Source organism: Ascaphus truei, chromosome 4 (assembly GCF_040206685.1).
Source record: "Ascaphus truei isolate aAscTru1 chromosome 4, aAscTru1.hap1, whole genome shotgun sequence".
NCBI classification, from domain to species: Eukaryota; Metazoa; Chordata; class Amphibia; order Anura; family Ascaphidae; genus Ascaphus; species Ascaphus truei.
Genome location: NC_134486.1, coordinates 131,817,006 through 131,844,978, shown reverse-complemented (window position 1 = coordinate 131,844,978; position 27,973 = coordinate 131,817,006). Strand labels below are relative to the sequence as shown.

Here is a 27,973-nt window from a genome sequence, read left to right as displayed (position 1 = left end):
CTACGTGGGATTGCACCTTTAACAGAAAAATAACTTATTAATGAACAAGTGCTTTACTTCTCACGCAACGCCATTCTACTTAACGGAGCAAACGCAAAAATTCCCTATGAATACAGAAGGAAAAACAAAAACAAAACTGTACTGTTTATTACTACCCGATTAATAAAAACAATCTAAATAAATTGATTTGCGTTTTTGTCAACACTTGGACAATTCCGCTCTCGGTAATACCAGTCAAACTATGTGCCGATTACAACTGTGACATGGAGAGGGATTGGGATTAGATAATATATTGCCAAAACCACATTCAATTCTGTAGCACAGTTTTAGGAGCGGTTGAAATATAGGCAATCCCTCCAAGGAGCTAATGGCAGTGGCATGTTTAAAGAGTTAAATAATTTTTACAAAAAATAAATAAATCTACATATATTCTACATATATATATATATATATATATATATATATATATATATACATACACACATATATACACACATATATACACACATATATACACACATATATATATATATATATATATATATATATATATATATATATATATATAGCTGAACCCCGTTATAGCGCGGTTTTCACGTGGCTCCTGTTTTTTTTTTAATTTATAAAAAAATTTTTTTTGCACACTGCACACACACTACACTGCTCAAAGCACACACCCCACTGCACCGCGCGCACACACACACTCACCGCACCACTGCGCACGCACACTCACCGCACCACTTCGCACGCACACTCACCGCACCACTGCGAACGCACACTCTCACCGCACCACTGCGCACGCACACTCTCACCGCACGCACACTCACCGCACCACTGCACACGCACACTCACCGCTGCACACGCACACACTCACCGCACACGCACTCTCACCTCACCGCACCACTGCGCACGCACACTCACCACACCACTGCGCACGCACACTCACCGCACCACTGCGCACGCACACTCACCGCACACGCACACTCACCGCACCACTGCGCACGCACACTCACCGCACACGCACTCACCTCACCGCACACGCACTCACCTCACCACTGCGCACGCACTGCACCACTGCGCACGCACACTCGCCGCACGCACACTCGCCGCACCACTGCGCACGCACACTCACCGCACCACTGCGCACGCACACTCACCGCATCACTGCGGACGCACACACTCACCGCACACGCACTCTCACCTCACCACTGCGCACGCACTCACCGCACACACTCACCGCACACGCACTCTCACCTCACCACCGCGCACGCACACACACCGCACCACTGCGCACGCACACTCACCGCACCACTGCGCACGCACTCACCGCACGCACACTCACCGCACGCACACTCACCGCATCACTGCGCACGCACACACTCACCGCACACGCACTCTCACCTCACCACCGCACACGCACTCTCACCTCACCACCGCGCACGCACACTCACCGCACCACTGCGCACGCACACACACACTCACCGCACACGCACTCTCACCTCACCACTGCGCACGCACACACTCACCTCACCACTGCGCACGCACACACTCACCGCACCACTGCGCACGCACACACTCACCGCACCACTGCGCACGCACACACTCACCGCACCACTGCGCACGCACACACTCACCGCACCACTGCGCACGCACACACTCACCGCACGCACACACTCACCGCACCACTGCGCACGCACACACTCACCTCACCACTGCGCACGCACTCACCGCACGCACACACTCACCACTGCGCACGCACACACTCACCGCACCACTGCGCACGCACACACTCACCGCACCACTGCGCACGCACACACTCACTGCACCACTGCGCATGCACACACTCACCGCACCACTGCGCACGCACGCACTCACCGCACGCACTCACCGCACCACTGCGCACGCACACACTCACCGCACACGCACTCTCACCTCACCACTGCGCACGCACACACTCACCGCACCACTGCGCACGCACACTCACCTCTGCGCACGCACGCACTCACCGCACCACTGCGCACGCACGCACCGCACCACTGCGCACGCACGCACTCACCGCACCACTGCGCACGCACGCACTCACCGCACCACTGCGCACGCACGCACTCACCGCGCACGCACTCTCACCGCACCACTGCGCACGCACGCACCGCACACGCACGCACTCACCGCGCACGCACACACTCACCGCACACGCACTCTCAACTCACCACTGTGCAGGCACGCACTCGCCGCACCACTGCGCACGCACGCACTCACCGCACGCACGCACTCACCGCACCACTGTGCACGCACACACTCACCGCACCACTGTGCACGCACACACTCACCGCACCACTGCGCACGCACACACTCACCGCACCACTGCGCACGCACACACTCACCTCACCACTGCGCACGCACTCACCGCACGCACACACTCACCACTGCGCACGCACACACTCACCGCACCACTGCGCACGCACACACTCACCGCACCACTGCGCACGCACACACTCACCGCACCACTGCGCATGCACACACTCACCGCACACGCACTCACCTCACCACTGCGCACGCACGCACTCACCGCACCACTGCGCACGCACGCACTCACCGCACCACTGCGCACGCACTCACCGCACCACTGCGCACGCACACACTCACCGCACACGCACTCACCTCACCACTGCGCACGCACACACTCACCTCACCACTGCGCACGCACACACTCACCTCACCACTGCGCACGCACACACTCACCTCACCACTGCGCACGCACACTCACCTCTGCGCACGCACGCACGCACCGCACGCACGCACTCACCGCACCACTGCGCACGCACGCACTCACCGCACCACTGCGCACGCACGCACTCTCACCGCACCACTGCGCACGCACGCACTCACCGCACACGCACGCACTCACCGCGCACGCACGCACTCACCGCGCACGCACACACTCACCGCACACGCACACACTCACCGCACACGCACTCTCAACTCACCACTGTGCAGGCACGCACTCGCCGCACCACTGCGCACGCACGCACTCACCGCACGCACTCACCGCACCACTGCGCACGCATACACTCACCGCACCACTGCGCACGCACACACTCACCGCACATGCACACTCACCTCACCACTGTGCACGCACTCACCGCACCACTGCGCACTCACCGCACCACTGCGCACGCACTCACCGCACGCACACACTCACCGCACACGCACTCTCACCTCACCACTGTGCACGCACGCACTCACCGCACCACTGCGCACTCACCGCACCAAAGCGCACGCACTCACTCACCGCACCAAAGCGCACGCACTCACTCACCGCACCACCGCGCACGCACGAACTCACCGCGCACGCACGAACTCACCGCGCACGCACGAACTCACCGCGCACGCACGAACTCACCGCACACACTCTCACCGCACACACTCTCACCGCACACACCAGCACAGCACTCAGCACAGCACACAGCTCTCACAGCACACAGCTCTCACAGCACACAGCTCTCACAACACACTACACCACACCTCCCCCTCCCCCTCCCCACCTTTGGTGGTGGCTGCTGAGATCGGAGCGGAGCTGGCATCAGGAGGAGGGGGGTGTAGGGGAGGAGGGGGGGTGAGTGAGGAGCAGGCTGGGACTCGGAGGGCCGCGTGGGCTATGCCGCGGAGAGCCGGTAGGTGTGGGGGCCTGGGGGGGAGGAAATGGATGCCGGTGGTGGGAGGTAAGGAGCAGGTTGCGGCTGGACTCGCCGTTGCTAGGGGACGTGTAGGGCTTGCGGCCACCTCTATCTTCCTTCCTTCCCTCCCTCCTCACTCCCGATCAGGCGAGCGGCGGCCATTTTTTTAAAAATTAGCGCGACCCCAGTTCTAGCGCGGTCGGATCGGGTGGCCCCCGAGGACAGCGCTATAACGGGGTTTAGCTGTATACACACACACACACACACACACACAACATCTTTGAGTCTTTTAAAACCATTTTTAACGTTCATTTATAAACATGGTCACTCAAAAAAATGGAATACCTATACATTTATGAAGTAAATGCATGTACTGTAGAGCGGAGGTTTTGAAAGCTCTGTACAATATAATTGTACTATGAAGCAGCTTTGTGTGTCCCCTCTGTAGTTTGGGAAATGAGTAACCCAATGATTGAGGTTCTCAATGATGACAGTCCCGATATATCATAAGTAGTGGTTTGTAGCCTTAGCTGTAGATTTGGATATTAAATGCTAATAAGCATCTCCTTTGGAAGAGGCAATAATCTAGCTTCTACTGAAAAGGTACTTGGATGGTACAAGTAGTAGTAGCAGCAGCAGCATGTAGGAAACAGTTTTATGAGACATACTAGGACATTGTATCATATTCTGTTTCTTAGGTGGTCTATTGTAAGACTTCACACATCCTACAGTATATCCCCGGCGAGAATGAATTTGAAAACACCTGTGCATAAACATAATCTGTACAGGCATACCCCGGTTTAAGTACACTCACTTTAAGTACACTCGCGAGTAAGTACATCTCGCTCAATAGGCAAACGGCAGCTCACGCATGCGCCAGTAAGCACGTTCTGAACAGCAATACCAGCTCCCTACCTGTACCAAAGCTGTGCGCAAGCGGGGAGACTGTAGAGCCTGTTACAAATGCGTTATTTACACCAGTTATGCACGTATATGACGATTGCAGTACATTACATGCATCGATAAGTGGGAAAAAGGTAGTGCTTCACTTTAAGTACATTTTCGCTTTACATACATGCTCCGGTCCCATTGCGTACGTTAATGTGGGGTATGCCTGTATATGAATATATTGTTCCAACTCTGCAACAGCTAGATAAAAATTTGGGGATTAACACTTTTCCACACAAAAATAGTCAACCGTTAGACCTTATATTTATGATGGTACCTGAGTCGTTTCGGAGGTAGGACGACATCGCTGGGATAAGGCAGGATTGACTGAGCAGCTCTTGCAGGACGGATGGGAGCGCATTGCTGTTCTGTCCTCTGCTCTCATTGATCTGGGATTCTCCATTCACTGCGCATCCAGATGGATTTATGTAACTAGCAAGAACCTGGGAAATGCCAAACATTTATTTTTACAATATATTCCTTAATTTCCTCAAAGGAAAGTTTCCTTCTCCTTCAAATAAAAGTAAAAGAGAAAGTATTTCCTACTGTTGGATGAAAGTGAACTCAAGACTAATTGCATGTCTAATCGGATAAATGAAACTGGTTAAAATACAATTTAAAAATATAGTTTTATTTTAAACTTAACTTTTCCATGGTCAACAAATCTAATACTCTAGGGATGTAAAATAGTTTGAAAGTCCTTACAGCTACAGTATAGTCACATTCTTTTTGTTCTGTTCTTTGTAAAGTACAGCTCAGCCCCCTTATAACGCTGTGCTAAGGGTCCAAAAAAATCACATCGCGATAAAAGTGGATTGTGTTAGAAATAATGTACAATTGTATACATTGTACAATAAATTATTTAAGATACCAATAATCGTGTTGTAAAGTATTCATAAATACGAAAAGTGGGAGCCACGCTTGCATCGTGTTATAAATAGATTTGCGTTGTAACGGATCACGTTATAACGGGGTTGAGCTGTAATTGCGTCATTATTAATCAAATACATAAAAAAATAAAAAAATCAATGGCCGATTTGCAAGAAATCAGAAGACCCAAAGAAAATATATATTTTATGTAATACAAATAGGTAAAATTGTAACCCCCTCTGTGGGGGTTATACAATTAAAAGAAAGCTTTATTGAAGCCATATATTATTGTTGAAGTCTATTCCCTCTATAAATGAGGCCAGGGATACAGATGTGTACAGTTTTAGTACAGCTTTATACTGTACATGCAACCTGGTCATTTTCAGGGGCAACAGGCATATAGGAATGCTTTACATTCCATAGGCATTGCTGCGATTTTCAGCATTTGAATGGTCAGCAAATTCACGCACACAATAAATGGCTGCCGTGACGCATGCTGATGTCTGAGATCAGATCATAAAATGGTATCTGAGAAGCAGAGTTGAATAGAAATTGTTGAGCAACTTAAAGCAAGCAATTCCTTCCAGAAGCCTTCATGAGTTTACCTCATACAGTATAATGTTAGTCTCTTGCTTCCTGAGCATGCCCTGCATTTCTGTGTGCGCTAAAAATCAGTATTTTCTTTATCTGTAGCGTCCTTAAGGCTGCACTGGGCTCTGGGGAGAGCTCCATATTAACACACTTAATATTTGAAACGCTTATGTCCCCTATATGTAGCATTAGATTTAAAAAAAAAAGTGTTGGAAAGGAAAGTAGAGATCTCTAAAAGTAAAAATGAAATGCAAATAAATGGCAGAGATTACTGCGTTAAAGGAGACAGGTATTTTCTATATGCTGTGAAGCTGCTTCCCTGTGAGGACAAGAGTTCAACTCCGATCAAATAAATGGGACTTCAACCTACTCCAGCACAGGGAAGCATGTTCACAGCATATTGAATTCAGGCATATGTTACGTGGCCTGGTGGCAGACAGCCTAAAGTAGTACATCGTTTGAAACGGCAGAGAAATGGCTGCTCGATGAGATTAATCTCTTAGAGTCAATTATATGGATCTATTTGAACACAATCCATACTTGCAAGCTTTTTCCCAACCCCTCATACAGTACTTTCAAAAAAGATTGAAAGAGTTTGCCAAGCATTACTTTTATTGAATCTGCTTCTCCAGAAAATGTAGAGCTTTTCTATGCTGCTCATATTTTGGAACATGCTAACCGCCCCATCCCATTAAAAAAAAAAAGTTGATTGGGCGTTTTAAAGGTGCAGTTCTATATAGTACAGGGGTGGATAACTGCAGTTCTCAAGGGTGACCAAGAGGTCAGGTTTTCAGGATATCCCAGTTTCAGCACAGGTAGCACAATCAGTGGCTCAGTCAAAGGCTGGAGTTGGCCACCCCTGATGCTAATGTAGTACCATAATAAACAAAATCGGGATAATATAACACCCCCTTTACCCAGAAGCCTCATGTGAATGAAAACGTTGACACGTTCAACAATTATTTAAAGCCCTTTTCTGGTATTTATATAACAATTATAAATATTTTCACCAGTTTAACTTATCTCTACCATTAGCTCACTTTTGTGTGGCATTTCTCCATTAAATATGGATCCTAACGTACGCATCTGATCACACCTTAATTATTGGAACTTGTGTTTAACAGGTTCACTTCCCATAAATGAGCCATACATGTACAATGGGTTATATATTGATGCTCCAACATTGTAAATTACTGAACAATAAATTATCCTGCTTCCTTAACTGAAAGTGGCTGATCCACACAGCTTCTTTCTGCCTGGCTCTAATTGCTATGTGCTTACCGAGGCATAGCAGTTTTTTTTAATGTTTACTTAGGCCAGTGGTTTTCAACCTTTTTTTCCCTTTGGGGAACCCCAGAATTCGATTGTGAAATTCTGGGGAACCAAAACACTCGGCCCGTCTTGTGTGTGTGTGAGAGACACACACACACACACACACACACACACACACACACACACACACACACACACACACACACACACACACACACACACACACACAATGCTCTCTCTCTCCTGTCAATCGGAACGGCAGAACCAGGGAGAGGAAAGAGGCTGCTGATGCCCTATGTGGGGGTGCTACCGCGCTGTCAAGTATGGGACGGCGGGGAGAGTTGTCCCAGCTCTCCCCTCCTAGCAGCCGTGGAACCCCTGAGGGGTGCTCGCAGAACCCTGGTTGAAAACCACTGACAGGCTGAGACATGAGCAATCGTAAGCAAAGGGATACAATTACACTCCCGGGACAGGCAATTGAAACCTGCTTCTTGGCATTTTTGCTGCGTCAATCAACATCAATGTACATCTCCAAATCAGAAGCTTATGTCGAGCTATCCACTAAAAGTGAAAATGCTGCAGAATAGAACAATACAAAGTATATCTAAGCGATTCCATCTTAGGCTACGGTTATAGTGCCGGCGACGTCAGGCTGCGGTCGCTGGAAAAATCAAATTGAGATGACTTCCAGCGATCGCGGCCAAGCCGCCTCGTCACACTAAGTGCACGCAACAGCGGCAATGCTTTTGTTTTGACGCAATGTCGCATCGCTGTCGCCGTCACTGTAAGCGCAGCCAAATGCTTCCTCTCTAAAGAAGCCATAACACATTACAGGTGTAGTGAAATGTTTTAAAGGTATTGTAACAAAAAAAGTTGACAATAACTGTACATGGATTCAACCATTTAAGTAACAATTGTAACTTTTTGGGTTGTTTCTAGGGGGACCGTCAAAAGCAGACGGCATTGTTCTTGCCAGCTAATGAAGATGTGAAGGGAACTTTGCCCAGCAAATAATTTTTTTTTTGAAAAGGTACCAATCATCTACATTTACCTCCTTAAACACTACCTCCTTTAGTTTATATTGGTCACAAGAAGGAATGCCCCTTTAAATAGGTCCCCAACGTGTTCATTTTAGTATTAAGTACGTACAAACAACAGACAGGTAACATGTTCCTCTTCCAGTCTTTGTTTCGTGAGAGCCTGCTCGACATCCCATCCCGAAGCGGTGGAGCCAGTCCCAAATCCGGTGCCTTTAGCCCAATACAGTTGCTGCTCTTCACAAGTGCCACTACTGTGCGTGCTGGAAAGCTGTGGCTTAAACAGAAACAGGTGATGTGACACAAACATTTCAGGGAAATTAGTTCTCAAAAACGCGAGGTTCATCAACATCGTGAGAGACCAACAAGCTGGCATTGCAATGTCTTGCTGGTCTCTGCAGCTCTAGACAAGGTAACAGTGAAAAAGGAATAAAAGTGCGCAGCTAAAACCAACTCAAATGTGATAATGACCAATGTCTACAGTGAACATAACAATATTGTCATCCCATATACCTTAAATGACTGTGCACAAGTGTAGGTTAACCAATGTGAAAGAGTATGGAGAAATAATAAACCATACAAAACCGTGAGGTATCGTAGTAGTCGTTTGCAGCTATAATAAAAGAGTGGCTCAGCACCCTCACGAACTAGAAGATACAAGACAAAAAACAGCGCAAAACGCAAATAGTGAAGTATATCAAAACATTTTAATGTAAAAAAACGGGGATAAGTATTCTGCGTACATAAAACTGATAGATCAATCGCATTTACGTGTACAATACACGAAGTTACCACACTGCTGGCATCAGAATGGGCGACGGATGAGGGTCCCTCTGGTAAGTATTCCTGTGTGATCTCCAGATAATGTCTTGGCCGCTCAGGGTAATGGCAGCTTACACAGGACATCCAACTTGGTTGGGAGTCTCATTGGGAAAACACCTCCTTGCTGTCGTCAGTATTCGATCACCATATGTTGAGCTGATGTAAAATCCTCGGCTGTGGCAAACACACACTGTGTAGTAGATGTAAATAAGTCTCTACAGCACGTATATAGCGTCGTGCTAGTCCATTTGGGTAGAGAAAGCAGGATACAATTGATTGCGATACACCCAGGAACGCACTCAGAGTGTTCGGCAACTGGCAGTGACGATTCCCCTTTCAGTGTCCGTGCTTCCGCGTTACGTCACATGGGGGGCGTGACTTGCAGAACAGACACCCGAGCGGTATCTCAGGAAAGTAATAGCAAATTGATGGATACAGATGCGGATAAAATACCTTAGAAGGGCTACTAATACAGCATATGTTAATCCTACGCGTTTCGTAGCTAGAAAGTGCTACTTCTTCAGGGATAAATTCAACATCACTACCCAGAGGCACTAAATACACACACAACCTCCCGCATTGGCTAGCCATTCAAAGACCGGCAGCCAATCGGGTAGGCCGCAGCTGCACTCCTGTCAGCAATGTGTGGATATGTTTAATTCACCAACATGTCCCAGCTGACAGGAGTGCAGCCGCGGCCTACCCGATTGGCTGCCGGTCTTTGATTGGCTAGCCAATGCGGGAGGTTGTGTGTGTATTTAGTGCCTCTGGGTAGTGATGTTGAATTTATCCCTGAAGAAGTAGCACTTTCTAGCTACGAAACGCATAGGATTAACATATGTTGTATTAGTAGCCCTTCCAAGGTATTTTATCCGTATTTGTATCCATCAATTTGCTATTACTTTCCCGAGATACCGCTCGGGTGTCTGTACTGCAAGTCACGCCCCCCATGTGACGTAACGCAGAAGAGCGGACACTGAAAGGGGAATTGTCACTGCCAGTTGCCGAACACTGAGTACGTTCCTGGGTGTATTGCAATCAATTGTATCCTGCTTTCTCTACCCAATTGGCTAGCATGACGCTATATACGTGCTGTAGAGACTTATTTACATCTACTACACACATAGTGTGTTTGCCACAGCTGAGGATTTTACATCAGCTCAACATATGGTGATTGAATACTGACGACAGTAAGGAGGTGTTTTCCCAATGAGACTCCCAACCGAGTTGGATGTCCTGTGTAAGCTGCCATTACCCTGAGAGGCCAAGCAGTAATCTGGAGATCACACAGGAATACTTACCAGAGGGACCCTCATCCGTCGCCCACTCTGATGCCAGCAGTGTGGTAACCGTGTATTGTAAACGTAAATGCGATTGATCAGTTTTATGTACGCAGAATACTTACCCCCTTTTTTACACTAAAATGTTTTGATATACTTCACTATTTGTGTTTTGCGCTGTTTTTTGTCTTTTATCTAAACAAGTTAAAGCTGCATTCAATTATAAATGTGTTAAAGAAGAACTAGACTGGTTTCCTTTTTTTTCTCCATAGCTACCCGAACTTGGAGATCGTCCGGAGTGGGACACTGCCGTCTTTCCACTGGAAGTTCGGGAAATTCCAGCACTCCAAAGAAATATAAATGGCCACCAATCGTGTCAAATAATGGAAGCTTTGCTATCATGTTCAGTGTTGCCATCTTTACATAGTTGTGACGGATGGTGTGCTCTTTCTCCTACCAGGATGAACGCAATACCACCCAGACCAGCGCAATCCTGCGTCTGCAGGGGAGAATGCGGCTATACAACTGCTTTTTACAAGTTCAAGTCTCATCATAACTTACATTTATTAAAATAAATATACAAATATCTAATTATTTTACCATGTACTGTATGTATTTTAGATCTAGACTGTGAATCTCTGCTTGAGTCATCACAGTGGCTGCCTCTGAAACGCTGAGTGTACATGACTTTTCTATTTTCATTGCACACCGTGCGAAACTCCATGAATAGGAATACATGCCAACCAATGATTATTAACAATGTAAAATGTTGTTGACATTCAACATTAAAAAGGGAGCCACCTTAAATATAACCTAAGCAGCTCCAACACTGACAATATATGTGCAGATATCAAACTACTATTATGAAGGGGGGGAAAAGATTTTGTAATCTTAATAAGTTACTGAGTTTTTTTTTTTTTTTTTTTTTTTTAAAGGGTGATTCAAACGAATAAATTACTCTTACATTAAATTTGTTTCTGTGAAAAATGTTCTTGCTTTTTCTGTGGAAAACACTTATTTTTTCAATAGACAAACTATCCCAGTGAGAAGCTGCAGTCGTAACAGATCAGCAGTACCAATATTTTTCGTTAACGGAGATTATTCTCCAGTGTGTAAGTAATATTTCAGTTTCATTCTAAATTATACAGAACAATGTCCAGGTAGATACAAATTCTTTTTTATCACATTAAAACTCTATTACTGCAATGTATAATAAAAACAGGGGAATTCCAGGACAGACAAGACGCTTCGTTATTCATTTGTCTCTACCCTGTAGTTTATTCATGAAATGTTTATTGCACTGAAGTAGTCATCTTCAACTAGAAAAGAGAGCAGCACTTCCTGCCGGGTGTTTATTCCCTCCTTACCTGCACCGGGTATTGATCAGTGGCCCCCCAATGTTTTGTGCTGGTTTTGACACGGCCGCTAGGGTCACCAATAGACACCACATCATTTCCCAATGATTTTGTGGCTTTTATATTATCTGCCGGAGGGTGCACTGACCCTGGCGACCACATTAAACACAGTTTGCCCTGGATTTATCCCAGACACGCTGCTCCTAGTTCCGGGAGTACCTACTGTATGGGATTGCTGCTTTAATGGAAGATTAGCACGCCCCTCCCCCCCTACATTTTGCTAATTCTTTAACTCCACCCACATAAAACATATTTTTTAGCTGTCACTGAAGAGAAGAAGTACTTTACTATGGGGATCTTGAAGTTTGGCTGTCACTGTTTATTTTCCTCTTTTGCCCACTTCATAAAACCAGGAGCTTAGCCGGTTCTATTAAACAGCAGAGAGCTGCCAAGGAAGGGCTGAAGCGCCAAGTTAGAATCCACTATACACAACCTGAGCCATGTAAGAAAATAAAGCAACTGAAAAGTAAAAACCAACTTTGGCTGAAAGCAACTGTGAAATATTCAACTCGGGCCATAGGAACAGTGTAATCCTTCACTGGTAGAGGTGGTTGCAATGCATTTCTGATGGTTTGGAGAATCCTACGAAAGCAAAGGCATTAGGGCCATCTGTATTTATAATTTTTATGGTTTACATCTAAGCCCATATACAGTGGTAGCATGTGACATTACAGCACACCTCCTAAAATAGACCATAGGGTCCAATAGCACCAAAGGGGAGACTAAACCCTGCTGCATTGCTACACGCGCTTATATCTTAGGAAAAGTAAGCACGTGAACAATATACAGCATATATCTATATCTCTCAAGAGGCGCGTCACTAGGATATAGGAATGTGACAACAAGAACAAGAGACAAAAAGCCTCATTGCTACATCCTATTTTACATATTATATAGTTAAATATTTTACTTATGTCTTAATCGTCTCAAAAGCAAGGGTAATTTAGTTCAATTCTTTGGGCAAAGTATTTTAAGCCTACAACCAACCACGTCACAGTATGGCCCATCTGTAGGTCCTAACACTGCTGCACCTGCACAAAGCTCTCATAACTTCTCTAATGGAGGAAGAGCTGTCTTAATACACTGGTTGTAAGCTTAAAATACTTCGGCCAAAGAATTTAACTAACTAAATTAACTAATTGACCCTTGCTTATGAGAAGATTAACAGATATGTATTTAACTATAATTTGCCAAGTTGGATGTAGCACTAGGGCTTTTTGTCTTTTACTCATGTCTAACTCTCTTTCCTACCCGGTCCAATGGTGCAGCACTCCTTAAATATTTTCCTGCAGTATGTTTTGATTTTAAATTGTTGATAACTTAAAAAAATAAAAATGTTTGGGAATTTCTGAAGAGAGATTTACAAAAGCAAGTCATTTTTAAGACTGTTTCCTTTACAAAGATTCAGTCTAGTTGTCTTTAGTGTGGAAAGTTTTTAGTATTTTTCAAGTTATTTAGATGCTTTAAATTACTTGTAAATTTGTGGTTATATGTTTTATATATCCTTATTTTCCCTTTATGTGTTAGCATAAGATGTAAGTTATTATTGTTTTTTTATATTTTCCCTTATGAATAGAATGTCTTTCTTCTTTTTTCTATTTTTCTTAAACTTTTGTTTTTAGCTTTGTTGATGTTTGCATCGCCGCAATGCGCATGCGCAGTGATTAGCATTGCATATATGCGTCATAGGGATGTTTATTGTATTAGTGGGGCAGTGATTCTTTATGGCTTGCCCTTAACCAAGATGGCCACACTGCCTGTGGGACTTGCTTTGCCCTTAAAACGGCACTGGGTCGCTCTGCGCAGGCGCGATGACGCGTGTAGCGTCATGACGTCATCAGGTTCCGTTTTTTGGCGCGAAACCGCCCACAGGTAAGAGGGTATTTAATGGATGGGATTACATTGTGTTTTATCCTTGAAAAAGAACGCTGTGACGTTCGAAACGCGTTGGATGGGTCTCTTGTCACATTAAAGTGCCCTTTTAATCATTTTTTCGTTTTGGGTCCTTCCTGCTCCGTTTTTGCTGGTGCGCTTTTTGGTCTCCCTTTTCCTAGTTGTCTTTAGTGCAACGTTCAAAATAGTAGTCATTTATACATTATCCTATATATAACAGCACAGCTGGAAGCACATGGCACCTACAATATCTAAGGAGGACACAAATTCCTGAAACTACAAAACGTTTCATTTAAAAGTACCTCAGTTTAATATTTTCTTTAGCTGCATGAGGCCAAGGCAGATGTTCCAGAGGAGATGAGAACGCGTTGGCATTTGGAGCGTGTTTTTACTTCAATATTATGATTCTTCTCAACGAATAGAAAAATGTATACTCTGCATACTTCTATAAAGATTCTATAACAGATTTATCATACGACTATAAATATGACAAAGCACTGGTTGGGCTACGTCTTTGCTGAACTCCTAACTTCTGGATAAAATGGCCACCAAAGCACCATACAATTGCAATCATTATGATGGCTTGTGATTATAGTTCATCCTGTGAAAATCTCTACCCCTGTATCAAATTTGCCCACGGCATGTCTGACAAACTTCAGCGGATAGCAATTGTGCAATCAGACTAGGAAATCTTGAGATCTCATTTCACTAGCTACAGGATAAACCTACCTCTGTCTGACTGGAGCTGGAATTAGGAACTCTGGGGGCATGGTGACTCAAAGCAGACAAGCAGGCCAGGAGAAGATGTATTGCTCCAATTTCCAGTGCCATGCGCCTCAAGAGCACACCGTCATCTGTAGTTAGCGGCATAGTACTGAATAATGAACGCAAAACGTGGAACGGAAGAGTAGGCAGGACATTTGCCGACGGGGATTGTAAGATGTGACCTAGGGGGAAAAAAAACCAAACAAAAGTAGAACATCTTGACTAAATATGTCAGCACACCAATTAGGAGACCCACCACATGAGCCAGCAGAGGACGGCTTAATCGCAAAAATATAACACCGGGGTTAGATGACGCACTAATTTGCTCTTTGTAGTTTGATCCCTGAAGTTCCTTTCCTGCCAGAGGGGAAATTTGACCGCTTCCCAGCCAGGTGTTGCTGGCCCTCCCAGAAACCAAAGGAGTTTGGAGGCCAAGAAAGCTACAGTAGCAGCTATAAACAATATTTAGCCGGTTAAATATGTTAATGAGCCAGCTCGATCTCCAACGCAACTAAACACTTTTTTTTAGTGTTCAGATTTGTTCATCACTAGTAGTCGTTTGCAAAACGAAAAATACATTTTCCTTACGTCATTTGTTATTTTGCCTGCTGCTATTAAAAATTAATGTGTCCTGATATTTTGACACCATCAAAAAACAGAATAAAAAGAAATAAATGATAAGACAGCTATTTTCCCCTGGAAATTACATAAAACTTCCTTTGCAGACACATTTGGCAATAAATACATGTACATGCATACAGGTGCTAGTGAAGTGGAAGCATAAACCCAATCACTTTCTTTTTTTCTGCATTTGCAAATGTTGTAAACATAAAAGAAAATAATGGGTATGAAAAAGGTAACTGCAATCACTGCAGTTCCTTAGTATGTGTTTGGTATGTAACAATAGTGTGTGTGTGTGTGTGTGTGTGTGTGTGTGTGCGCGCGTGTGTGTGCGTATGCGTGGCCGGTCTTTAAGGTGAGCACATCTGGAAGGCCATCATGTTGTGTAACATACATAAAACGATACAGTAGCAGGGTCATTCAGTGTAACCATTAGAAAAGCTAGTGCTAAATGAACTGGCTACAATTGTTCATAAAATGCTTCTTAGTAAATGCTACATCAAACATAAAAGGAATGATCAAATTAGACCGTTTTAAACAGTCTGCCTTGGGGTTTAATAACCTTAAACCAAAACAGGTCATTAGACGCTATTAGTAATTTTAAGACAATTCCAACCCCAGAGTGCATGGATTAGAATTCAGAATTGTGCAGTTATGTCATAAATGTACATTAGCCATTCTCTTAACTCATTAACTGCCCCCCATAACAGCAAGGCAGCCCGTCACCTAGGTCCCTTGTACGTCTGAATATCATAGAGTTATTCACTGTTAATCATTATATTCATTTGTAAATACTAATAGAGGTCGAATTAATGCAACATCTATTTTCAGAATTTACATAAAGCAGCACTTATAAGCATAAGTGTCCCAACATTACACAGACGTATAAATATAAAGCAGTGAGACGAGGATTAGAGTCCATCACTGATCAACATTTTCACCTGCTAGAGCAGGGCTCCAGTCCTCAAGGTTCACTAAACAGGTCAAGTTTTAAGGCTATCCCTGCTTCAGCACAGGTAGCTCAGTCAGTCTCTGATTGAGCCACCTGTGCTGAAGATGGGATATCCTTAAAACCAGACCTGGTGGTGGCTGGAGTTGGCCACCCCTGCGGTAGATGATATACAAGTTGCTCGAGATGTTTCCATGTGCAGCATGGTACATAAGTACTCACTTCCTTCTCCATCGTCAGTAACCCCCAACACCAGCCTAAGCAGGCACTGGGCATGCTTTCTCTCCTTCAGTAGGACCTCAGCATATCCTGGGAGACGGAGGAACAGCCCAAAGGCAGCCAGAGAGTGAGCAGGAATGGGGGACATGGTCTGCACAGCAGATTTGATGGGGGGAGGCTCTGCAGCAATGGTTTCCGGGGCCTCGTAAACAAGCTCCCCAGACTGCTCAATAGTGACCCATTCAAACTGATCGCTGTCCTTTGGTTTTTCTTGTGTGGTAGAGCTAACGACAGGTGCACTCACCTTATTTATAAGAAAGAAAAGAAAGGAGTCACTGTAGTTTTACTAAAATCAAAAATTACTTAAAAATGACTAAATATACACATTTCTTATGTGTCTTGTCTAATTGAGAAAATAAAAAATATAAAAACACAAACTTTGTGAAAAATATTAACTGAAAATACAAGCTATGATACACTCTATTGGACGAACATGTACATACAAACATATCAACCTCAAAATTATTCTGCAATATTCATAAAATAAATAAATAAATAATAGCAATTTGTCTGGTACATTGCATGTCCATTTGGCAATGAAGAGTTCAGACAAACCAATATTTTACAACAGGGTTCCCACAGGAAGCCTTGGGTCCCACGGGCATCCACCTAAGGGGTTCCCTGAAATTTTCAGGTCATTTGAAAATTGTACCAATTACAGAAGTATTTACAATGCTTCTGATCTCTCTCCCTATTCGTGAGGATTGGGGTTCCTCAGAATTTCATATCATTATAGGGTTTGTCACGTACGACCCCCTGCTACCACGCGACCTGCATACGGGACAAGGGTTAATACCGACGCTCGCAAGCGTACCCACTCTTCACCCACTCAGGGGTCCCTCAAATGGATTGTATCTCTCCTCAAGCTGTCCCAATATACCACCGCCACGAACAGCACACAAGTGAGCACGTGACTTTAGATATGCAACCAGGGTTAATACACAAAGGCTTCTCTAGCAACCCCCCTATCTCCTCTGCAAGGAACCAGTGAGTTAGCATTAACCCCCTACTCAATTGCACATCATAACCATCCACTGCCACCACCTGAGGTTATGCAGATATGATAAAAGATCTTAGACTAAAATATCCGCCAGGGCCTCAGGTCCCTGTTTATTATAGGAAAGACTATGCACTTTAACACAAAATCAGTTTTAGTAACATGTGCCTGAATTTAGCAAGCTATTCTCTCCAGCGTGCACAAAGTTCATTCAGAGCCCAAAGCATTACTTATTAAATGTTTTAATATATATAAAAATACAGTGCTTGAATTACAGAAAAGGTATTACAAAATAAACATACAATTACAATATAAGGCAGAACAGCTTCTTAAAATAAAAGGGGTAAAACAGAAAATCCTATACAGTACATTACCACATGCTATGGATTTTTCCCAGAGAGGCACTGGTTCAGAAGATGAGGTCTGCCCAGCGTTCCAAGCATGCCCCTGGTCAGATCTGACTTTAAACAATTTCCCCTAGACTTAGATACAATACTTTCTTATGACGGTGCCTTAAGCCCACCCCTTTCTACAGAATACTTTGAAGCTGCTCTTCTTTGATTAAAACAATTGACACCTTGAGTGGGCTATCCAGGATGGACCCCCGCCCCAAGTAAGTTCCTTTGAAATTCAGAGCAGACAGAAACAGTCCTGACCAGTTTCAAACCCAGCATTTGGTATTTTGTTACACAAGTGTAGCTCATTAACCCCTCAAGCACCAAAGGGATTAAAAATACCCAATATCTCATGATATTATCATGACAGGGTTCCTAAACCAAAACAAGTTTGAAAAACATTGGTTTGGGCTGTTTGTGAAGGTAGTGGAGGGGTGGGGGGATTTGCAGAATTATTGGACCTGGAATACAATATGACTGCTTACCATTATTTATTAAAGAGGTAATCCAAGCCGTTTTTTTCATTTTTTTATACCGAATTGAAGCAGGGGGTCTCCGGAGCAGAGACGTATTCATTTCAGCCCTGGAGACCCCTGCTTTAGGAGGTACTTCCCTTCATTGGGGGGGGGGGGGGGGGGGGGGAGAGGGGCTAGTGCTGGTAGCCACTCCAGGATCACTCCAGTCTGCTTTTCAAAGCTTCCGGGCCCTGCAGGCCAATAGGAAGTCGTGACGTCATCTGGTGCTGCTTCCTATTGGCCCATTTGATGAGTTGGCTGAGAACTGCAGGTGATACCTGCACTCCCTTCGAAGGTAAGTATCTCTGGAAGCAGGTGGAACGCAGAGCTGAAATTAATAGGGTTTAGCACCTAAGACCCGCTGCTTCAACCTTGTATTAAAAAATTGAAGGGGGAAAAAACCCCAAAACAGCTTGGATTACTCCTTCAAGGCATGAAAATTGGATTTGTTACCAAGTACAAGCTTTTTAAGACTATGGCTGATCCTGATATCCTTGTTGGTTTATTAAAAGGGCCTACAAATAGAAAATATGCATTGTGGACTAGAAAAGCACAACACACCACTGCTCTTCAATGGATCTTGTAAACTAGTGGGTTTTATCCCCCCCCCCCCCCCCCAAGGAACCAAGAGCCCCACCAGAATAAGAATGAATGAACAAACATTAGCTTACACTTAGATTACATAGGAATAACACATCGCCTCATTGCCCAAAAACATGCTCCTTAAGGGTGGAAAAACCACACAGTCCTAAACCTTCCACAAGTTTCATTTCTTAAGGAACCTATGCTATTTGCTCTTTACGAACAAACAGTCCAATGTTAACGGCACTACTCTTGGAAGGGCTCAATTTCCATAACTCCTTGTGATCGTCGGAAAATAACTTGCAAGTTCTGACCATAGAAAATAAATAAAAATAAATAAATCCATGGCATTTTAGCGTTTCTAGTGTGTAACTTTCAGGATGAGATATCCACTTAGGTAATCTTACTTGCTGAATGACGTCGGGGTAAAGCATTGGAAGCCGCTCTGCAATGAGGGCCAGTCCTCCCATTCCCGCAAACACTTGCAGTGGGGACTGTAGTGGGCACGTTTCCAGAAAAGAGTCATCCAAAACTAAATCCATGCAGTCGTCACCTGGGCTTAGGGCTTCGTCTTCGGGGCAAGACCCTAACAAGTCCCCGTGTTCTTCAGGGAAATGAGAGAACACACAAATTAAGATCACGTACACATTGAATTAACGATCAGCAACGGGTGGGCACATGCACTGCAATTAACAGCAACACAAAGGGTATAATATTGTGGTTTTAACATGCAGTATATACTGAACATGCATCACATAAAAACCAACACAATGGCTGTTTTTCTAATCAAATGTTTCCTTACAGCGTGCATCCAGATCAACAAGAACATTTTCTGCATATTTGTAAACTAATGAAATGAGTAACATTCATTTAGGACTTATTTCTTTTAAAACTGAATTGAACTAACGAAAAGGACAAACTGCAAAATGTGCATCAACACGGCATTGCTTTTTCTCTAGTTGTTTTTCTTCACAAACCAGTAACGCGAATTTGAAAACGAGACATTATTCCCCCCTAATTTTCCCTGAAAACGGTTTCCTATTTTTTCTCAACTATTTATCTTCAGGTTTCTCTGCTATATATAAAAAAAAATAAATAAAAAAAACCAGTCCACAATTATTATTTTTTACTACTTTCCTTTTTAACTCTCAATGAAACTGTACTTCAAATTCTGAAATTAAGCGAAATCTGGGAAATCTATTGTACAAACCGAAATAGTGTGTGTGTGTCGCAAACAACCGTTTTAGATAGTTAATACATATCCAGTGGTTCAAACTAGTTCAGGGGTTTCCGTCAATTTCTACATCCATGTCCCACTTATGCGTTGCACACACTTGTTAGGTAAACCTTTAAAGTGTTGCCTTAGGCTGCGTCCATAGGACTGCAGCTGTGCGGAGGCGTGCGGAGGCTGAGGGAAAGCAGGTGCTTTCCCTGGCCTTGGTCCGCGCGCCGTCCGGGGGCGTGTCGGGGGGGGGAGGGGGGCTGGACGTCACGGAGCTGGTTAGCCTTGCGGAAGCGTGTGCGAGCCCCTGCTAAAGCCGCTCTCATTGCGGCTGCAGGGGCTCACTGAGAATCGTCAGCGCGCCTCAGCACGACGCCTCAGAAGCAGCCTTATTCGGCAAAAATATGTCGATATAATAAGAAATTGCACCTCTTATAGGTCATAGCATTTTAATGCAAAATGCAGTCTGCAAAGCTCATTTGTATAACACATTTGGAATTTTTTGAGACTGCTGGGGGTGCTTAAATATCAGGGTAAAATATTAGGAGATGCAAAGCCTATTGGCATATTCAGAGGCTATTTTTTAACAAATCCCATCAAAATTACACTCTGCGTTTCAGGTTATTGAGATCTGTTGAATCACTAGTATTCATAGTCCAAACTAGACTACAAACAGGGGCGACTCTGAATGGAGTTAATATTGCTTGAAGTTAAAAAATGTGGAACATCAGAGTTTAGCAGTTATTGAGAATTCTGCTTAATTTCTTACAGAGGAAGATAAACTGGACTGATAATCACATTTTGGGGGATTTGCTGCAATTTAAGGTTGAAAATGGGCAACATATGAATGTTTTGCTGCACAGTCACAGAGGGAGCTATTGATTGACTTGCTAGCATGAAAGTTTCTGTAGGTCGATGAATTATAGAAAAACCAGACAAGATAAAAACATAATTCTCTCCAGAGCTGGCTGACTATAGGGAGAATTAGTGCAGGCATAGTTGGATATCGAACATATGGATTACACAAAACACACAGCAAAGACAAGATCATTGTCAATTCTGGAAGAAAGGAGAGTGCATGACAATGTCAAATGTCCACCTCCATGCCCCAAGTATGAATGATTTGAGTGATATGAGTGATATGAGTGAGGGAAAAAAAGGATGCTCTAGATTAAGAAAATATTTATTGAAAGGAAATCCTCATTTACAGAAAGAGAAACGGAACAGCCTCAAAGCATAAGTGGTAAAGACAACACAATAATTGGAAATGCATTAGTAGGCACCTGGAGACCAAGCTCCTTGGAAAAGGGAGACCGAAGTCACAGAAGAACTATAGTTTGATAATATAATATATAAAATCTAGCCCGTGGTGCTTACTGTGATCAACAATTATGTACCGTGTGTTCATGTATCTACTCTGTGGCTCATGAATATATAACCCTTCAAGCAATCTCTGTTCCCAATTAGATAATGAAATGCAATGATTTCCAAATGATATTTTCTCCATATTTAGAAAGAAGTGTAGGTCGCATTCAATTTCATAGCTAATTTTTAAAACAGCTCAGCCACCTCCCCCAAGATTACCTGAACCAGGGGGTTGCCCGGAGCAGAGCTGTGATCCGCCTAGTTTACAAGATATGTAGTTTTGTTTTTTTAATGCCACTTTTGGCAAAACAAACAAAGAAAACATGTCCGTGGGGTCACAAATAGAAAAGTTGCAAGAGACCTGACCTGCGGCCATTTTGTGCCCACTGGGCAAGCACTCTTGCCAGGGGGAGAAACATACTCAGTGATCAGAAACAGGGGTAGAGAGTGTTGGAGAGGGACCCCAGAGGTTGGGGGACCATGGATCAGACACTGTTCACGCAAGAAAACAAAATTGCTAGCAGTGTTGACCTACTGCTATAAAGTAGATGTGTTCCCTTACATCCACCAACAGCATCTATGGCAACTACACAGTCTTGGTTTAGCATGTTGGGCTTTTTTTTTTTACTCCCTACAGTGCTGGGTGGCTTGCCACACCCTACAGTGTGCAGTATGTCTCTCCAGCACTGAATGAAGTTGCCATATTTTGATATGTCATACAAAAGCCGTAATGGCCTATGAGGCATGAATGTTATATTAGACTTTTATGAGCTAAAGATCAATAAAATTTAGCAGCGATTTGCAGAATACAGCATTACATTTTATAAGGAAATGAATGCATGAGCATTTACTGAACACCGGATCCATAATTCTTTAGACATTTCAGTTATTTAGCACGCACATATTTAAATCCTTCACTGCACAGCCAGTGCTTGTAGCATTCAGACATAACATATTTAAAAGATTTTTAAAAAGACACATTTCTTAACCAAGGCACCAGCAACATACAATAAAACAAATGCAAAGATGAATTCAGTTAACATTTTTGGTCTTGTTCTCCCCCCCCCCCCCCCCCCACTCCAGCATTTCTCATCTTATTTATATTAAGGGGATAAAAGTATACATATATAGTGCAGAGAAAATGAGTACTTCAGTATTAGGTGATACCTTTTCTATTTGACCTAACAATAGATATTATAAGACAAGCTTTAAAGAGTTCTCCTCTCTTCCTTATATCAGCAATACTGATTTACAAAGATTCCATGAGCTTAACACAGATGTAAAAACACAGAAAAGAATCTTAGAGAGAACTCTTGAAAGATTGTCCTTAAATATCAATTGTTAGTCCAAAAATAAAAAGTATTACCCATTACTGAAGTACTCCTGTACTCTGCACCATCGCAACTGGACTACCACAGCGATTTCTATTTTACGTACACACATACACGCACCAGAAGCGCTATTCAAAACAATGGTTAAAGAGTACGCATATGTAAATGGGGGCAATAACATCTGTACACATACACACACGATATACATACCTTTCTCTGTCTGGAGACGTTTAAAAGAGTCCGTTTTTGACAAGCTGGGGTCAGATATCACCTTGGAGCCGAGTTTAACAGTCAGGTCTACGGACCTGAATCCCTGAGGGAGCTTCCGCTCATAGAGCAGAGTCAGAAGCTGTGCAAGAGTCATCTCAGCAGGTAATGGTTGCCCTAGAGATAATAGAGAGACAGGTTAATCTCAGACTGGACATCTGAAAAAACTATAGATCACATTTCATACATACTATAAAATGCAGGAGAAAAAAAATTCTCTCTAGTATCTAAATTAGGCACAAAAAAAAAAAAAAAGCATCTTAATTTGGTCTTCATCACATCAAGTGACAAATAAAGAAGCTGACCTGTTTTTTGGCCATCTCTGCTTAAGCATTGATAATACTCAGATTTCAACAAAGATCTTCAGGAGTTTATGGTAGCTCTTGTATTTATTATGCCACAAATGCCTAATTTCTTAAGAATTAGGAGCATGTTTTCAGACCCTGGAAGGTTCTTTACTCAAGCAAATGTTTTAGTAAGTAGTTTATATTACATTGCAAAGTTTAACTTATAGGCATTTAGCAGACGTCATGAGGTCTGCTATTATATTTGCTGTGGTTCAAAAAAGCTTTACTATTCAGTTCACTGGCGTGACAATGGCTGATGCCACAGACAAATATATGTTTGGACATTTTTTTAATGCTCTGGTGAACATTCTTATGTAATGTGTCAGTGTTCAAAGATGCTTAAAAAACCGAACCTGAAGCTGATCACAAGGGTGAGTGTGCCTGGTGCTTATGTTATGGCTTTAACAAGTAGAACAAGATCCCAGGCAAATTAGATGAAAATATATATACATATCAATCACATTATATATGTTTCGATCAACAGAACATCTTTAATTCATTGATGGAGGTCACAGCTTAATTGAAACGTCTATGTATGTGAGGTTTGTTTAAAATTATCAATTTATGTTTTCATCCAAGCTGTGGGACTTGGATAATTACATATTCCAGATTGATGCTTCCTGTCTGGCACCTACTGATGAACCTCCCTCCTTTTTTTGTGTGCGCACATAATTGAATGCATCAATGGCTCATGCTATAATCACTGCAGAGGACGTAAAGAAGAGTGCTGAAAACAACAGACGAAAGGGGTTTAGACAATCAAGTGTCTTAAGTGTTGGTTTTGTTTCTGAGCAATATAAAACGCACTCCTCCGTGTATTACAAGAAAGAAAAAAAGAAAAGAATACACAGCATGCCAAGATTAAACTCTGGCCCCGAATGCATGTTCCTCACTTCACGTTCCTCAATGTCCGTCCAAAACAGGTTTATGCAACGTAACAATTCTGGGCAAACCAAGAGACTTTCCTGCCATTGCCAGAGTGGAGTTTTACCGTTTGGTTAGATATATGGACTAATACAATTAACAGCTAATGGCAGAAACTAAAAACCAGAGTTCAGAAAGCAAACAATAGTGTCATCCAGGGTCCCCAAAACATCAGAAAGTGAGTGTTTAAATGATCTCATCCCAGATCTTATTCTAAGATAAGCAGTGAATGTTCGAGCATGGTGAAAAAGTTGAGAAGTTGAAGTGCATAAGTTCACTGAAAATGAAATGCTTCAATCTATCACCAGCGGGACTTAAAGCAGCAATCTCTTTCTTACGGGTTTAAAAAGGGGGGGGGGGGGGGGGAGAGAGAAGAGAGGAGAGAAACTGGATGTACCATGTTCTATTCTGCTCCAGGAATGTCCCCGGTTCTGGAGATACATCCTGGTGAATTTACTGGTTATAAATCTTCCTCCAGGGTAAACAAAGTGCTGCCCAATCTCAGGCCAATACAAATATGCAACATCAGCTGCGGTATTACTTTATAGTTTAAAGAAACATGAAATAATGCTTGTAACTATCACGGGTACAGTCATACATATATACATGACCTGGTTTTCAATAAAAACATCTCTGATTTCGCCATTTCCCCCTTTCCTCTCTCTGACCATCACCTCATCTCATTTTCTCTCTCTCGCTTCTCCCCTTCTCCACCTGCCCCTCGGTTCTGCAGAAACCTGCGCTCTATTAACCTACCAGCCTTTGATTCCACTTTACGCTCCTCCCTCTCCTCTCTCAGTTCTGCTACAGTCCCTGACAACCTGGTCAGGAACTACAACTGCCTTATCCTCCTCTCAATCTACATGCCCCGCTTTCTCTCTGCCGTCCTCGCCTTTCTAACCCCAGACCCTGGCTAAATTCCCACACACGCATGCTGCGTTCCTCCACTCGTTCCTCTGAACACCTCTGGAGGAAATCGCACACTCTCGCAGACTTCCTTCACTACAGAGTTATGCTTTCCTGTTTCAACTCTGCCCTCTCCCAAGCTAAACAAACCTACTTTTCTTCACTAATCAACACGCACAAGTCTAACCCACGCCGACTCTTCTCTGTCTTTGACTCTCTACTTAAACCTCCCTCAGCTGCCTCTTCTTCTTCCATCTCACCTCAGGACTTTGCTGACTATTTTAAGGAAAAGATGGAATCCATACATCAGAACATCCTTTATGTTTCCTCCTCCCATCCTACACTGCTTCCTAAATCTCCTCCTGCTTTCCTTGACTCTTTTTCTGCTGTCTTAGAGGATGATGTGTCACTGCTGATCTCTTCTTCTCCCTCTACCACTTGCCCTCTTAACCCCATTCCCTCCCATCTCCTAAAACCTCTTGCTCCCTATAATAATCCCTGCATAATCCCTATGCTAACACACATTTTTAAACACCTCCCTCTACTCTGGTACCTTTCCATCCTCCTTCAAGCATGCAACAGTTATACCATTACTCAAAAACAGCAAGTTTGACCCTACCTGTCTTTCTAACTAATCGACCTGTCTCCCTCCTGCCTTTTGCCTCTAAACTCCTTGAACATCTTGTATTCTCTCGCTTGCTCCATTTTCTTAACAGCAATCCTCTCCTAGACCCTCTACAAATCGACTGAAAAAGCCCTCACTAAAATAATTAATGCCCTCCATGCTGCCAAAGACAGAGGTCATTACACTCTGCTCATACTACTTGACCTCTCTGCAGCATTTGACACTGTGCACCACCCTCTTCTTCTACATACTCTTGGTAATCATAACAAAGCTTTATCCTGGATCTCCTCTTACCTCTCCCATCGTACTTTCAGTGTCTCTTCTGCTAACACCTCCTCCTCCTCTATTGATCTCTCTGTGGGGATACCCCAGGGCTCTGTCCTGGGACCTCTACTCTTTTCTCTGTACAAACATTCTCTAGGGGACCTAATCACATTTCTTGTGTTTAAATATCACCTCTATGCTGACACACATCTACTTTTCAACCCCCGACCTTACACCTGCTGTACAAACCAAAAAGTTTCTGAATGTCTCTGCGATATCATCCTGGATGGCCCTCCGCCGCTTTAAAATTAACATGGCAAAAACAGAGCCCCTCATACTTCCTCCCAAACCTGGCTCTACTACCTCCTTCCACATTACCGTTGGAAGTACGATCATTCACCCAGTAGCCCAAGCACGCTGCCTAGGGGTCACACTGGACTCCTCTCTCACATTCTCCTCTAACATTCAAAACGTTTCTAAAACCTGTCGCTTTTTCCTCCGCAATATTACAAAGTTATGCCCTTTCCTCTGTTGCTCGACTGCTAAAACTCTGACTCAGGCCCTTATTCTCTCCAGTCTTGATTACTGTAACCTCCTGCTGTCCGGCCTTCCTGCCTCTCACCTGTCTCCCCTACAATCTATCCTAAACGCTGAAGGCAGAATCACTCCACTCTTTCCAAAATCTGTCTCAGTGTCTCCCCTGCTGAATTCTCTCTCCTGGTTTTCTATCAAATCCGTCAAGTAAACACAAGTGATTTAGAAAGGCGCTAAACAACAGTATAGTGATAAAATATAGTGAATAAAATATCAGTGAATTGTAAGGTGAATTAGAAAAATTCTCAACCTTCACAGGGAATTTGTACAAGTTCCCTCATAGGCAGTAACGGACATCCAGAATGTGAAGGGAGCGATATTTCAGGAACACCCCAAAAAGAAAAAAACAATAGTGCAGCAAAATCACACAATAGTGAAGCAGTGAAATCTTGGCTCGAGTGGATTGCCTACTTACAGCAAGTAAGTGTAGAATCAGCGTTTAACGGGAAACATGGTAGGAGGATATTCGGAAGCACTCTCACTCAGGGTAGTATTCATGTAAAACAGCAAGGAGAGACCATGGTGTGGACCAATAGACAAAAATGTATATAGGTTAAAAGCATAAGAAATGTACTCACAATATGTACGTCAATTGCGGACACATAAAGGTATCTTTTGAGGCAGTGTGGTTCACGTCGGGAGAGGTGGTAGTCTGGCCGTTCACTTCAAAACTCCCTCAGTCTGGTCGCGGTGGACGGCGTCTGACGTCACATCCGTCAAGGACCGACAGCTTCAGGCAAGACGGAGGGCAAAGCAGATGGTAGGATGTCACAGGAGACTCTTCACCTTCACCTCAAGATCAAGGGCAGCTGCATGCGGTGTACAAGCTCTACGCGTTTCGCTGAACTAAACGTCGGCTTCCTCAGGAGCACTGTAACACCCCTCATGGGTCTACTACTTAAATAGTGTAACATAATTACTAACTAATTGGCAAATTACTCACAGGTTCTCTCTTAAAGGAGTACATAACACTGTGATCCAAAGACATACAAAAACACAATAAAAATCTTTAATAAAAAACAAAAATAACTAAAATTGATCAAGGAGCTTGGGACAGAGATTGAACAGGGATGAGAGAGAGAGAGAGAGATGGTATTAGTAGATATTTAATATACTTATAAGAGTTTAACAATTATTGTTAAACTCTTATAAGTATATTGAATATCTACTAATACCATCTCTCTCTCTCTCTCTCTCTCTCTCTCATCCCTGTTCAATCT

General features: G+C 43.6%; 1 protein-coding gene across 8 annotated transcripts in view; it reads right to left on the bottom strand.

Moving 5' to 3' along the window:
- Window positions 1-27,973, bottom strand: part of BIRC6 (baculoviral IAP repeat containing 6) — a 240,383-nt gene that overhangs the window by 86,802 nt on the left and 125,608 nt on the right. For all 8 annotated transcript variants that reach the window (XM_075596608.1, XM_075596614.1, XM_075596615.1 and 5 more), the window contains exons 60-65: window positions 23,037-23,210; window positions 19,316-19,512; window positions 16,363-16,663; window positions 14,535-14,752; window positions 8,508-8,672; window positions 4,903-5,068 (exon numbers count right to left, since the gene is read on the bottom strand). In XM_075596608.1, the coding sequence (XP_075452723.1) occupies window positions 4,903-5,068; window positions 8,508-8,672; window positions 14,535-14,752; window positions 16,363-16,663; window positions 19,316-19,512; window positions 23,037-23,210 (1,221 nt within the window). The remainder of the gene's footprint in view (window positions 1-4,902; window positions 5,069-8,507; window positions 8,673-14,534; window positions 14,753-16,362; window positions 16,664-19,315; window positions 19,513-23,036; window positions 23,211-27,973) is intronic.